This window comes from Giraffa tippelskirchi, chromosome X, assembly GCF_054371585.1.
Source record: "Giraffa tippelskirchi isolate mGirTip1 chromosome X, T2T-mGirTip1v1.2.pri, whole genome shotgun sequence".
Classification (NCBI taxonomy): Eukaryota; Metazoa; Chordata; class Mammalia; order Artiodactyla; family Giraffidae; genus Giraffa; species Giraffa tippelskirchi.
In genome coordinates this window covers 100582309-100595175 of record NC_137289.1, presented here as the reverse complement: position 1 = coordinate 100595175, position 12867 = coordinate 100582309, and the positions used below count along the sequence as shown (strand labels likewise).

At 36.9% G+C, this 12867-nt stretch overlaps 1 protein-coding gene across 5 annotated transcripts in view; it reads left to right on the top strand.

Moving 5' to 3' along the window:
- Window positions 1–12867, top strand: part of FAM120C (family with sequence similarity 120 member C) — a 147521-nt gene that overhangs the window by 89880 nt on the left and 44774 nt on the right. For 4 of the 5 annotated variants that reach the window (XM_081565457.1, XM_081565456.1, XM_081565458.1 and 1 more), the window contains one exon: window positions 6274–6523. In XM_081565457.1, coding sequence (XP_081421583.1) covers window positions 6274–6523 — 250 coding nt within the window. Of the gene's footprint in view, window positions 1–6273; window positions 6524–12867 lie in introns of those variants that run through there. The other variant, XR_014075777.1, reaches the window with a different exon arrangement.

Sequence of the window (12867 nt, the reverse complement as noted above, 5' to 3'; positions counted from 1 at the left end):
AAATTATCAACAAAACAGGAAGGCTGTCCACTGAATTGGGAAAGATTTGCGAATGATCTATCCAACAGTGGGTTAATATCCAAAATATACAAAGAATTCTTAACAACTCCACATCAAAAAACCAACCCAGTTAAATAATTGGCATAGGATCTGAATAGACATTTTTCTAAAGAAGACATACTGATGCCCAACAGACATGTGAAAAAATGCTCAACTTCTCCAGTCATCAGGGAAATGCAAATCAAAACCACAATGAGATATCATCTTATACCTTTCAGAATGGTTATTATCAAAAAGACAACAAATACTGGCAAAGGATGTGGAGGAAAGGGAACCCTTTTTTAAACTTTTTTTTTTGACATTTGGGTATTCCAACAACACAAGAGAAGACTCTACATGTGGACATCACCAGATGGTCAACACCGAAATCAGATTGATTATATTCTTTGCAGCCAAAGATGGAGAAGCTCTATACAGTCAGCAAAAACAAGACCAGGAGCAGACTGTGGCTCAGATCATGAACTGCTTATTGCCAAATTCAGACTTAAATTGAAGAAAGTAGTGAAAACCACTAGTCCATTCAGGTATGACCTAGATCAAATCCCTTATGAGTATACAGTGGAAGTGACAAATAGATTTAAGGGACTAGACCTGATAGAGTGCCTGATGAACTATGGACAGAGGTTCGTGACATTGTACAGGAGAAAGAGATCAAGACAATTCCCATGGAAAAGAAATGCAAAAAAGCAAAATGGCTGTCTGAGGAGGCCTTACAGATAGCTGGGAAGAGAAGAGAAGTGAAAAGCAAAGGAGAAAAGGAAAGATATTCCCATCTGAATGCAGAGTTCCAAAGAATAGCAAGGAGAGATAAGAAAGCCTTCCTCAGTGATCAGTGCAAAGAAATAGAGGAAAACAACAGATTGGGAAAGACTAGAGATCTCTTAAAGAAAATTAGAGATACCAAAGGAACATTTCATGCAAAGATAGGCTCGCTAAAGGACAGAAATGGTATGGACCTAACAGAAGCAGAAGATATTAAGAAGAGGTGGCAAGAATACACAGAAGAACTGTACAGAACAGATCTTCATGACCCAGATAATCACGATGGTGTGATCACTCACCTAGAGCCAGACATCCTGGAATGTGAAGTCAAGTGGGCGTTAGAAAGCATCACTACGAACAAAGCTAGTGGAGGTGATGGAATTCCAGTTGAGCTATTTCAAATCCTCAAAGGTGATGCTGTGAAAGTGCTGCACTCGATATGCCAGCAAATTTGGAAAACTCAGCAGTGGCCACAGGACTGGAAAAGGTCAGTTTTCGTTCCAATTCCAAAGAAAGGCAATGCCAAAGAATGCTCAAACTACCGCACAATTGCACTCATCTCACATGCTAGTAAAATAATGCTCAAAATTCTCCAAGCCAGGCTTCAGCAATACGTGAACCGTGAACTTCCAGATGTTCAAGCTGGTTTTAGAAAAGGCAGAGGAACCAGAGATCAAATTGCCAATATCCGCTGGATCATCGAAAAGGCAAGAGAGTTCCAGAAAAACATCTATTTCTGCTTTATTGACTATGCCAAAGCCTTTGACTGTGTGGATCACAATAAATTGTGGAAAATTCTTAAAGAGATGGGAATACCAGACCATCTGACCTGTCTCTTGAGAAACCTGTAAGCAGGTCAGGAAGCAACAGTTAGAACTGGACATGGAACAACAGACTGGTTCCAAATAGGAAAAGGAGTACGTCAAGGCTGTATATTGTCACCCTGCTTATTTAACTTCTATGCAGAGTACATCATGAGAAACGCTGGGCTAGAAGAAACACAAGCTGGAATCAAGATTGCCGGGAGAAATATCAATAACCTCAGATATGCGGATGACACCACCCTTATGGCAGAAAGTGAAGAAGAACTAAAGAGCCTCTTGATGAAAGTGAAACAGGAGAGTGAAAAAGTTGGCTTAAAGCTCAACGTTCAGAAAACTAAGATCATGGCATCTGGTCCCATCACTTCATGGGAAATAAATCGGGAAACAGTGGAAACAGTGTCAGACTTTATTTTTTTGGGCTCCAGAATCACTGCAGATGGTGACTGCAGCCATGAAATTTAAAGACGCTTACTCCTTGGAAGGAAGGTTATGGCCAACCTAGATAGCATATTTAAAAGTAGAGACATTAATTTGCCAACAAAAGTCCGTCTAGTCAAGGCTATGTTTTTTCCAGTGGTCATGTATGGATGTGAGAGTTGGACGGTGAAGAAAGCTTAGCGCTGAAGAATTGATGCTTTTGAACTGTGGTGTTGGAGAAGACTCTTGAGAGTCCCTTGGACTGCAAGGAGATCCAATCAATCCATCCTAAAAGAGATCAATCCTGGGTGTTCATTGGAAGGTCTGATGTTGAAGCTGAAACTCCAATACTTTGGCCACCTCATGCGAAGGGCTGACTCATTGGAAAAGACCCTAATGCTGGGTAGGATTGGGGGCGGGAGGAGAAGGGGACGACAGAGGATGAGATGGTTGGATGGCATCACCGACTCAATTGACATGGGTTTGGGTAGACTCCGGGAGTTGGTGGTGGACAGAGAGGCCTGGCGTGCTGCAATTCATGGGGTCACAAAGAGTCGGACACGATTGAGCGACTGAACTGAACTGATAGTTGATTTACAGTGTTGTGTTAGTTTCAGGCGTACAGCAAAGTGAATCAGTTATACATATACATATATCCACTCTTTTTCAGATTCTTTTCCCATAGAGGTTATTACAGAATATTGAATAGAGTTCTCTGTGCTATTCAGTAGGTCCTTGTTGCTTTATATCTTCTATATATAGTAGTGTGTATGTTTTAATCCCAGTCTCCTAGTTTATCCCTTCCTCTCAGCCCTTTCCTTATCGCTTTGGTAGCCACAAGTTTGTTTTTGAAGTCTGTGAGTCTGTTTCTGTTTTGTAAATAAGTTCATTTGTGTCTTTTTTTTTTTTTTTCTTTTTTTGGCCTCACTACTCTACTTGCAGGATCTTAGTTTCTCTGACTGGGGATTGGACCTGGGCCCTGGCAGTGAATGTGCCCAGTCCTAACCACCGCACCATCAGGGAATTCCCTTGTGTCATCTTTTTAGATTCCACAGTGTGTTTAATTGGTGTCATTAGACTAATTTACTTTACTTTACCAAGTTACTTATATTTAATGTAATTATTGGCATGTTAGAGCTTAAGTCTGTCATTTTATTTTTACTTGTTTTTTCTGTTTTTTATATCTGTTTTCCTATCCTTCCCATCCTATAGATACGTGAACTTATTTTAGAATTCCGTTTTTATTTATCTATGTTTTTGAATGTATCTCTTTGTATAACTACTTCAGTGTATTTACTAGGTATTACATTGTATATACATAACTTATCACAGTCTATACTGGTGTTGACATTTTACCAGTTCAAGTGAAGTGAACCTGACCTCTATTGCATCTCTTTACCTTTCTCAATTTATAATTGTCTTAATTATTTTCTCTACAGACATTGTTACAGTTTTTGCTTACTTTGAGATATAATTTAGAAAACTCAGAAGAAAGAAAATATGTTGTATTTATCCATATATTTGTTCTTTCCATTGTTTTTTCTTCCTTCCTGATAATTCCAAAATTCCTTCTTTTATTATTTCCTTTTTATGTAGAGAAATACCTGTAGTCATTCTTTTAGGATAACTTTACTTTTTTAAAAGTATCCTAGTTTTCCTTCATCTGAAAATGTCTTTATTTTCACTTTATTCTTGAAGGATATTTTGTTTTATATAGAATGAGTTTAGAGGCATTCCTTCCTCTTCAATTTTTTTGGAATCATTTGAGAAGGATAGGTGGTAGCTCTTCTTTAAATTTTTGGTGAATTCACTATCAAGTTGTCTGGTGCTGGACTTTTGTTGGTTGGGATTTTTTTTTATACTGATTCAACAGAAATTAATTGTATATAGATTTAACAGTTTCTATCTAATTCTATCAGGATTCTGTATGTATGAAGATAAGATTATTCTAATATTTATATGGAAAAATAAAGGACCTAGCATAGCTAAAACATTTTTGAGAAAGAATATTAATTTGGGAGCAACAACTCTACCTGATTATAAGACTTAATATGTCGCTACAGTGATTAAGACTGTGATTAGCAGTGGTATAGACCAATGGAACAGAATAGAGAACCCAAAAATTGCCTCACACAAGTACAGCCAACTGATTTTTGACAAAGCTGCAGAAGCACTTTGTTGGAGGAAGGATTGTCTTTTTAACAAATAGTACTGGATCAATTGGAAATCCATAGGTGAACAGTGCCACATATCTAGACTAGTATCTGAAATACTCTGAAAGAAAGTATCTGCAAAAACTCTTGAAACTGAACAATATAAAAATAATCCAATTAGAAAATCAGCAAAAGATATTCACAGACATTTCACTGAACAAGATATATGTGTGGAATATAAAGACATGAAAATATGTTCACCATCATTAGCCATTAGAGAAGTGCAAACCAAAACCACAGTGAAGTATTACTACATACCTATCTATCAGAATGGCTAAAATGAATAATGGTGTTAACAGAGCATGCTATATTGAGTGTGGAAAAACTGGATCACTCATGATTTGCTGATGGGAATGTAACATGATACCACCACTCTGGAAAATAATTTGGCAGTTCCTTAAAACTAAAAGTAAACTAAAAATAAGTGTGTAGCACTACATTTTTGGAGCATTTATCCTAGAGAATGAAGACTTATTTTCATGCAGGAACTTATACACAAATATTCATAACACCTTTATTCATAATAGCCCCAAACTGGACATAACCTAGATGTCCTTCAAAAGGTAAACCGTGTACATCTATACCATGGCATATTACTCAGCAAAATAGGAATGAGATATTGATACATGCATCAACATGGATAGATCTCAAGAGCATTATGCTGAGTGAAAATGCTAGTCTCAAAAGGTTGCATACTGATTCAATTTATATAACATTCTCAAACTGACAAAATTATAGAGATAGAGAGCAGATTAGTGGTTGGCAGAGATCAAGGATGGTGCCGGAGAGCATTGCATGTGACCATAAAAGGAGTAGCACAGGAGAGATCTTTGTGGTGATGGAATAGTTTTATATCTTGATTGTGGTGATAATTGCATGAATCTACACATGACATAGAACTATACACACAGTTGTACTCATGTCTATTTCCTATCTTTGCTATTGTATTAAAATCATTTTATTTATTTATTTTTTTGGCCACACAGTGAGGCATGCAGGATCTTAGTTCCCCAACCAGGGATTGAACCTGTGTCCGCTACAGTGGAAGTGCGGAATATTAACCCTGGATAGCCAGGGACGTCCTTATAATCAGTTGAAGTGCTTATGTTCAAGTAATCATTATTTTACTTAATAATGGCCCCAAAGTGCAAGAGTAGTGATACTGGCAGTTCAAATATGCCGAAGAGAAGCAAGAAAGTGCTTTCTTTAAGTGAAAAGGTGAAAGTTCTCAACTTAGTAAGGGAAGGAAAAAATGATATGCTGACGTTGCTAACATCTGTACTAAGAACAAAAAGATGTATGGTAAGAACAAGTCTTCTATCTGTGAAACTGTGAAGAAGGAAAAAGAAATTTAGTGCTAGTTTTGCTGTCACATTTTGAACTGCAAAAGTTACGGACACAGTACATGATAAGGGCTTAGTTAAGATGGAAAAGGCATTAAATTTGTGCAGTAAGATATTTTGAGAGAGAGAGACTGCTTTCAGATAACTTTTATTACAGTATATTATAATTGTTTTATTTTATTATTGCTGTTAATCTCTTGCATACCTTTATCATAGGTTTATAGGTATAGGAAAAACCATAGTATATACAGGATTCAGTATTATGCATGGTTTTGGGTGTCCACTGGGGGTCTTGGAATGTATTCCCTGTGAATAATGGAGGGACTACTATATGACTGTAGAACTATATGACAGTTGAGCTTTGATTGTTTTTCATTTATAAAATAGGTACTATATTTTGTGATAATATAATCATAATGCTTCTCTCTCAGGTTTGTCTAGAGGAGTAAGATTTACATTTGTATATAAAATACTTAATACATACCAAGCATCTACTAAATGCTTACTACTCTTGCCATTTCTGCTGCTAACAATAAAAATTATAGTGACAGAAAATACAAAGATGTTGAAGTGTGATGGATTCTGTCAGTTGTGACCAGCGGTGAAATGCTCCAAGTCTCTATAGCCTGTTTTTCCTCGATTTCTGTCTTTTAGTTCCTTCAGTGATTCTTAAAGAGTGGTCTGCCTATAAAGGGAAGTCACCTCAAACCCCAGAGCTGGTGTCTGCACTGACGTTTCGGGAATGGACTTGCCCAAACCTCAAGAAGCTCTGGCTAGGCAAAGCAGTTGAGGACAAAAACAGAAGGATGCGTGCCTTCCTGGCCTGTATGAAGTCAGACACACCCAGTATGCTCAATCCAGCTAACGTCCCCACCCATCTGCTGCTCATGTGCTGTGTACTCCGGTAAGCCATGTGACCCGGAAGTGGTCAGTTCATTTCTCTTTTACTTTTTTGACATTTCCCTTAAGCAAGTGGTTTTCATGGTATTTTGAAGTGGGGAGGTTTTATGTTGACTTTAGACTTCAGAAACACTGGAATTAATTGCCATGACATATATATTGGCTTCCCTAGTAGCTCAGACGGTAAAAGAATCTGCCTGCAAAGCAGGAGGCCTGGGTTCAATCCCTGGGTTGGCAAGATCCATATCCATGTACAATCTCTAGTGATGCTTATTTATGTAGATTTTTTTTCTTTTTAAACACAAAAGATATTATGTTGTACGTCTCATTCTATTTCTTATTTTTTTCACTCAGTGTTCTTTTTTAGATCTATCCATATTCATATATGGTTCATTCCTGATGACTGCTGAATTATATTCCAACAAGTGCTAATATCACAGTACTTTATTTGTTCTTTGATAGATAGTGTCCAGTTCTTAGGTATACCAAACAGTGCTGCAGGGAATATCTTCACAGATGTCTCTGTCTCTTTGTGTTCCTGTGTCAGTTTATCTGAAGTATGTATTTTGGAGTAGGAGTCCTGGATCCTGTAAAATGTGCATATAAATTTTTCACAAAATATTGCCAGATTTCTCTAGAAATTTGTTCTAAATTATGAATAGTGCATAAGAGTTTCTATTTCTTCATATTATTGCCAGTTCTTATATAACTTCTTAATTTTTGCCAAGTAGTATCTTGCTAATTTTTTCAAGTAGTATCTTTTATTTTACTTTGCATTTATTTGATCTTCTATCTTATATATAGGGCTTCCCTGATAGCTCAGTTGGTAAAGAGGCCGCCTGCAATACAGGAGACCCTGGTTCAATTCCTGTGTTAGGAAGATCTGCTGGAGAAGGGATAGGCTACCTACTCTAGTATTCTTGGGCTTCCCTTGTGGCTCAGCTTGTAAAGAATCTGCCTGCAATGGGGGACACCTGGGTTCGATCCCTGGGTTGGGAAAATCCCCTGGAGAAGGGAAAGGCTTCCCACTCCAGTATTCTGGCCTGGAGAATTCCATGGACTGCATAGGCAATGGGGTCACAAAGAGTTGGACACGACTGAGCAACTTTCACTTTCACTTTTCTGTTTTATATATAATATGTTAGCTATTTGTTTTCTCATTCTCTGAAGTGCCTATTTATCTTGCAAATTTTCTTTTAGGTTATTTATCTTTTCCTTGCTGATTACATAAGTTTTTTTGTGATATATATATATATATCTATATACACACACAAATATAGCAGATACCTTTTCTATATCTGTGTATATATGTGTCAAATTTCTTTTCCAGTCAGCCACAATTTTTTTAAACTTTATGTACAATATCCTTTTTGAACAAAATTATTTCACTTTCACTGGCTTTTCATTATTATGATTTCATACATAGAGAAAATTGGGACTTTCTTGGCCATCCAGTGGTTAAGACTGCACTTCAACTGCAGGGGCCATGGATTCCTGGTCAGGGAATTAAGATCCTGAATGCCATACCATATGGCACAGCCAATATATATATATATATATATATATATATATATATATTCGGCTCCTGTGTCCATGGAATTCTCCATGCAAGAATACTGGAGTGGGTAGCCATTTTCTTCTCCAGGGGATCTTCCCAACCCAGGGATCAAACCCAGGTCTCCTGCATTACAGACTGATTCTTCACCATCTGAGCCACCAGGGAAGCCACCCCCAACACCACACACACATGCATACACATACATATATGTGTGCTTTGCTCAGTGACTCAGTCATGTCTGATTCTTTGTGACCCCCTGGACTGTATAGCCCACTTGGTTCCTCTGTCCATGGGATTTTTCCAGGCAAGGATACTGGAGTAGGTTGCCATTTCCTACTCCAGGGGATCTTCCTGACCCAGAAATTAAACCCACTTCTCTTGCATTGGCAGGTGGATTCTTTACCACTGCACCACCTGGGAAGCCCATATACGTACATACATATAAAGAAAAATTGGAAGAATAGGATGCCAAACATTCATATGACCACCACTTAGATTCTATAATTATTAATAACAGCTTTATCCAATATAACTATCCCTCTCTCTATCTCTATCCATCCATTTATCTATCCTTTTTGATTCATTTCCAAGTAAATTGCAGGTTATCAGTATACTTTACCCCTAACAAATGAGTATTTAATTTGATTTTGTCAAACCCATCAATCTCTGCATTTATGGTGTGTGCTTTGGGGAATCTTATTTAATAAATTGTTCCCTACCCATGGGTCATAAAGATGTTTCTACTTTTTCTGTAACTATGATGTAACTGTTTACATTATAGTTTTATAATATTGCCTTCCATTTCAGGTCTTTAGTGGGTATTTATTCTGTGTATGCTTTAAAAAAGGGTCTAGTTTTATTTTCTCTACATAATAATCCAGTTTTCCCAACTCCATGTATTAAATGATCTCTTCTCTCCCCATTGATTTGTGTTACCACCATTCCTAGGTACCAAGTTCCTATATATACTTGAGTTCATCCCTGAATTTTATTTTGTTCCATTGCCTATTTGCTCCCTCACCAATATCACGTTCATTCATTTATGAAGGGTTTGTAATTTGCCTTAATAGCAGGTAGGTTAAATCTCTACTCTTTGCTTTTCTTGTTTCAGACTTGTACTGACTGCTCCTGAACCACATGAATCTTTCATCTTCCATATATAATTTAGAATTAGTCCATTTTCCACGAAATCTTGTTGGGTTTTTTGGTCAATGAATTGGATTTATAGATTAATTTAGGGAGAATTGACATCTTTATAATGTTGTCCTTCTACCCTAAGATAATAGTTTACCTTTCCCTTTATTCAGATCTCTCTTTCAGTCTTTTTTGAAGTATAGTTGATTTACAATATTATATTAATTTCAGGTGTACAGAACTTTATGTCATAAGTAGACTTAATATTCTTTCATAAAGGTCTTCTGCATTTTAAATTAATTTCTAGGCACTTGATGTATATCATTGTAATTGCCAGTGGTATTCAGTTTTTTTATTAAATGTTCTCATTGTTTATTTGCTGATGTAGAGTAAGTAAATTTTGTACAAAGAGGAAGTCAGTCCTTACAAATCACCAGAGGGTTACAGATTTTTGAGCTTTGAAATTGAACAAACCTTAGTATAAATTCTGGCTCTGGCACTTTTCAACTTGAATAAGTCACTTTAACCTTTTAAAGTATCCATTTCATCACCATAAATGGATGTAATAATTCTTACTTCTCAGAGCTATTTGAGGATTGAGATAATACATGCAGGGACCTTATCACGTAATCACATAATAGATGCTTAATATATGTTAATATTCTAACTACCTTGATGTTAACATTGGTGACTTAACAAGTCTTTCGTATAAGAATAATGGATTATATTCATTCCTCCTAGCTCTTAACACATTCCTGGGTCACAGCCCTACATTATCTCATATTAACTCTAGAATTACATATTTTGTTTATCTTTTTTTCTAAAAACTATAGTAGTAGCTCATTTCCCCATTTATTTGATTCTCTGGGTTTTTGAAACACATCCAAGAACATGAAAATAAGTAAAAATGACTTATTAACAGCTCTACCAGCTATCACAAAGACTATGCTCTAATAGGTTCTATATTCTTCCCCTGAAGAGAGCCCCTTAGCCTTCTGATCAACCTGTTTATTCCTAATTTAGACACATTTCTGACAGTTTGGTCATCTGATTTCCCAGTGTAGAACAAATTAGAAGCAACAAATTGTAAGGGAGGTGAGACAGAGTGGGAGCTATTCTTAGAACCAGCCCCAGGGTAGCAATAAGTGATAGGCCACTCCTTCAGTTCAGTTCAGTCGCTTAGTCATGTCTGACTCTTTGCGACCCCATGAACCACAGCATGCCAGGCCTCCCTGTCCATCACCAACTCCCAGAGTCCACCCAAACCCATGTCCATTGAGTCGGTGATGCCATCCAACCATCTCATCCTCTGTCGTCCCCTTCTCCTCCCGCCCTCAATCTTTCCCAGCATCACAGTCTTTTCAAATGAGTTAGCTCCTTAAAAGCAGGGTAAAAGATATAAAGATTACTTTTAAAAAGATCTAAGAACCCAAAAAGAAGAGGCATCATCTGAAGTCTTTTAGTGTTGGGGGAACTGCCCTGTAAAAACCAGTAATTCATACAAGATCATTAACAAAGCACAAGGCAATTAGCAATGTTCACAACATCAGCAAGAACATGTTCTGTAATATTACATGTTATATACCTGGCAGTGTGCTAAGTCAGCCCTTTGTGTTCAATACTTCTAATCCTCATAAAAGTGCTGAAAAGTGTTATATATCTCCATTTATAGAAGAGGAAACAAAGGCTCAAAAAGAAGTAACTTACAAAGGTTACGTAACTAATAGGAGATTTTATATGTAACTATAAGAGTTTGAACTAAAGTCTGTCCAACTTCAAACTCCTATGCTTTTTCAAAGACAAAATGGTAGAAAATACAATTTTAAAGATTAACAGAAAATCTTACTGGGAATTTAAAATTCAACTTTAAATGAAAATTAACTTATCCTAAATACTACATTGCCCATCAGTGTAAAGACTTTGTAGGAGTATTGAACTATGACCTGATTGTTAGGAATCTAACTCCTCAATTGCTTCTACTAACTGTAGTTAAAAGATACCCCTTATGAAAGTAATGCTGGGCAAGTTGTAGCTAAAACTTAAGTTGGTGCAGCTCTTGGACAGTTGGCTTAGAGAAATGAGTATCTACTACGAAAACTTGATACGTTTGAGGAAGGCATTAATACATATAATATGTATTAATAAGCCCATAAAATGGGCTTCCCTCATAGCTCAGTTGGTAAAGAATCTGCCTGCAGTGGGGAGACCTGGGTTCGATCCCTGGGTTGGGAAGATTCCCTGGAGAAGGGAAAGGCTACTCACTCCAGTATTCTGGCCTGGAGAATTCCATGGACTGCATAGGCAGTGGGGTTGCAAAGAGTCGGACATGACTGGGCAACTTTCACCCACTTCACTTAATACATAATAATAGTCACTACTGAGAAAGGAAGGATAATGAGGAACTCTGTCAGGCTTCTAGGGGTGGGATGCAGCCCTGTTGAATGAGGCAAAGCATGTGCCAAGGTCCTACCATTTCTAGCATAGGTTCATTCCAAACTCAACAATTTTCCAGAAATGCAACATAAAATTGGACAAAGTTTGTCCTCTAGATTCATGGTGAAAGTTTAGGAGTCTCTTCAGAGGAATAGTTCTATTAGGAAGCAGAAGATTCATTCATAGCTATAATACAACATTTGAGTTAATCATGTGCCATCTTGATATATAAAGATGTATAAGAAATAGTTTTTGTTCACCTGACAGAATAATTCTAAAGTATGTTGGAAAAGCAAATGAATAAGAATAGATTATAATTTTTTAAAAGAGCAGTAAGAGAAGTCTTGGCTCAAACAACATCAACAAAAAAGCCAGGGTGTATTATAAACATATACTAAAATGATGTGATACTGACACAAAAATTGACAGGTCATTGTTTTAGTGCAGCTAATACTGAGTAAGACTCTGGACACATGATAACTTAAAATATGCTAAAGAAAGCTTCTCAAATCAATGAGGAATAGATGAATTGTTAATAGTTGTTGAGAAAATTGGGTTGGTATTTGGGGAGAAAACATCATGTTAGAGCCTTACCACACATAAATTCTAGACAAATGTATTATAGACATAAATGTAAAGGAAAAAATAACAGGTAGAATAAAAGGTAAGCAATGATTTACCTGATCTTGACACAAGAAACAAGTTTTTTCAGTGAAAATAAAGAAGTCCTCAAGTCCAGGGCATTGTCAAAAATAATAGCAAGATCAATGGCAAACAATCAGGTGGGACAAATAGCTTAGTTGCCTGTGGTTGCAATACACCATACCAAAAATTTAACTGAGAGATCTGAGCAATAAAACAACCATAAAGGGCATGGATAAGCTCCCATATAGTCCTGGGAATCCGGAAGATTGGGTAGATATACGTGGCTACAAACAGACTCAGGAGATGCCTAGAAGAGCCCCGATTACATATTTATACCTGGTTGAACATGAGACCTGCCCAAGGAAAACAATAAAAGCCAGACATAAATTGCTTGAATTTTTAATGTATGCCCTAACCTACACATTGAAACCTTTTGTAAATATGAAAGCTTTATTGGCCCAAGATGTTTCTGCACAACCTTTGACTAATCATTGGCTGATTAATAAGCTATGATGATCCCAGGGAGACTCCTAGGAAGCTGGACTTAAAAATTACACGAATTAGAAGTAAAAATCTGA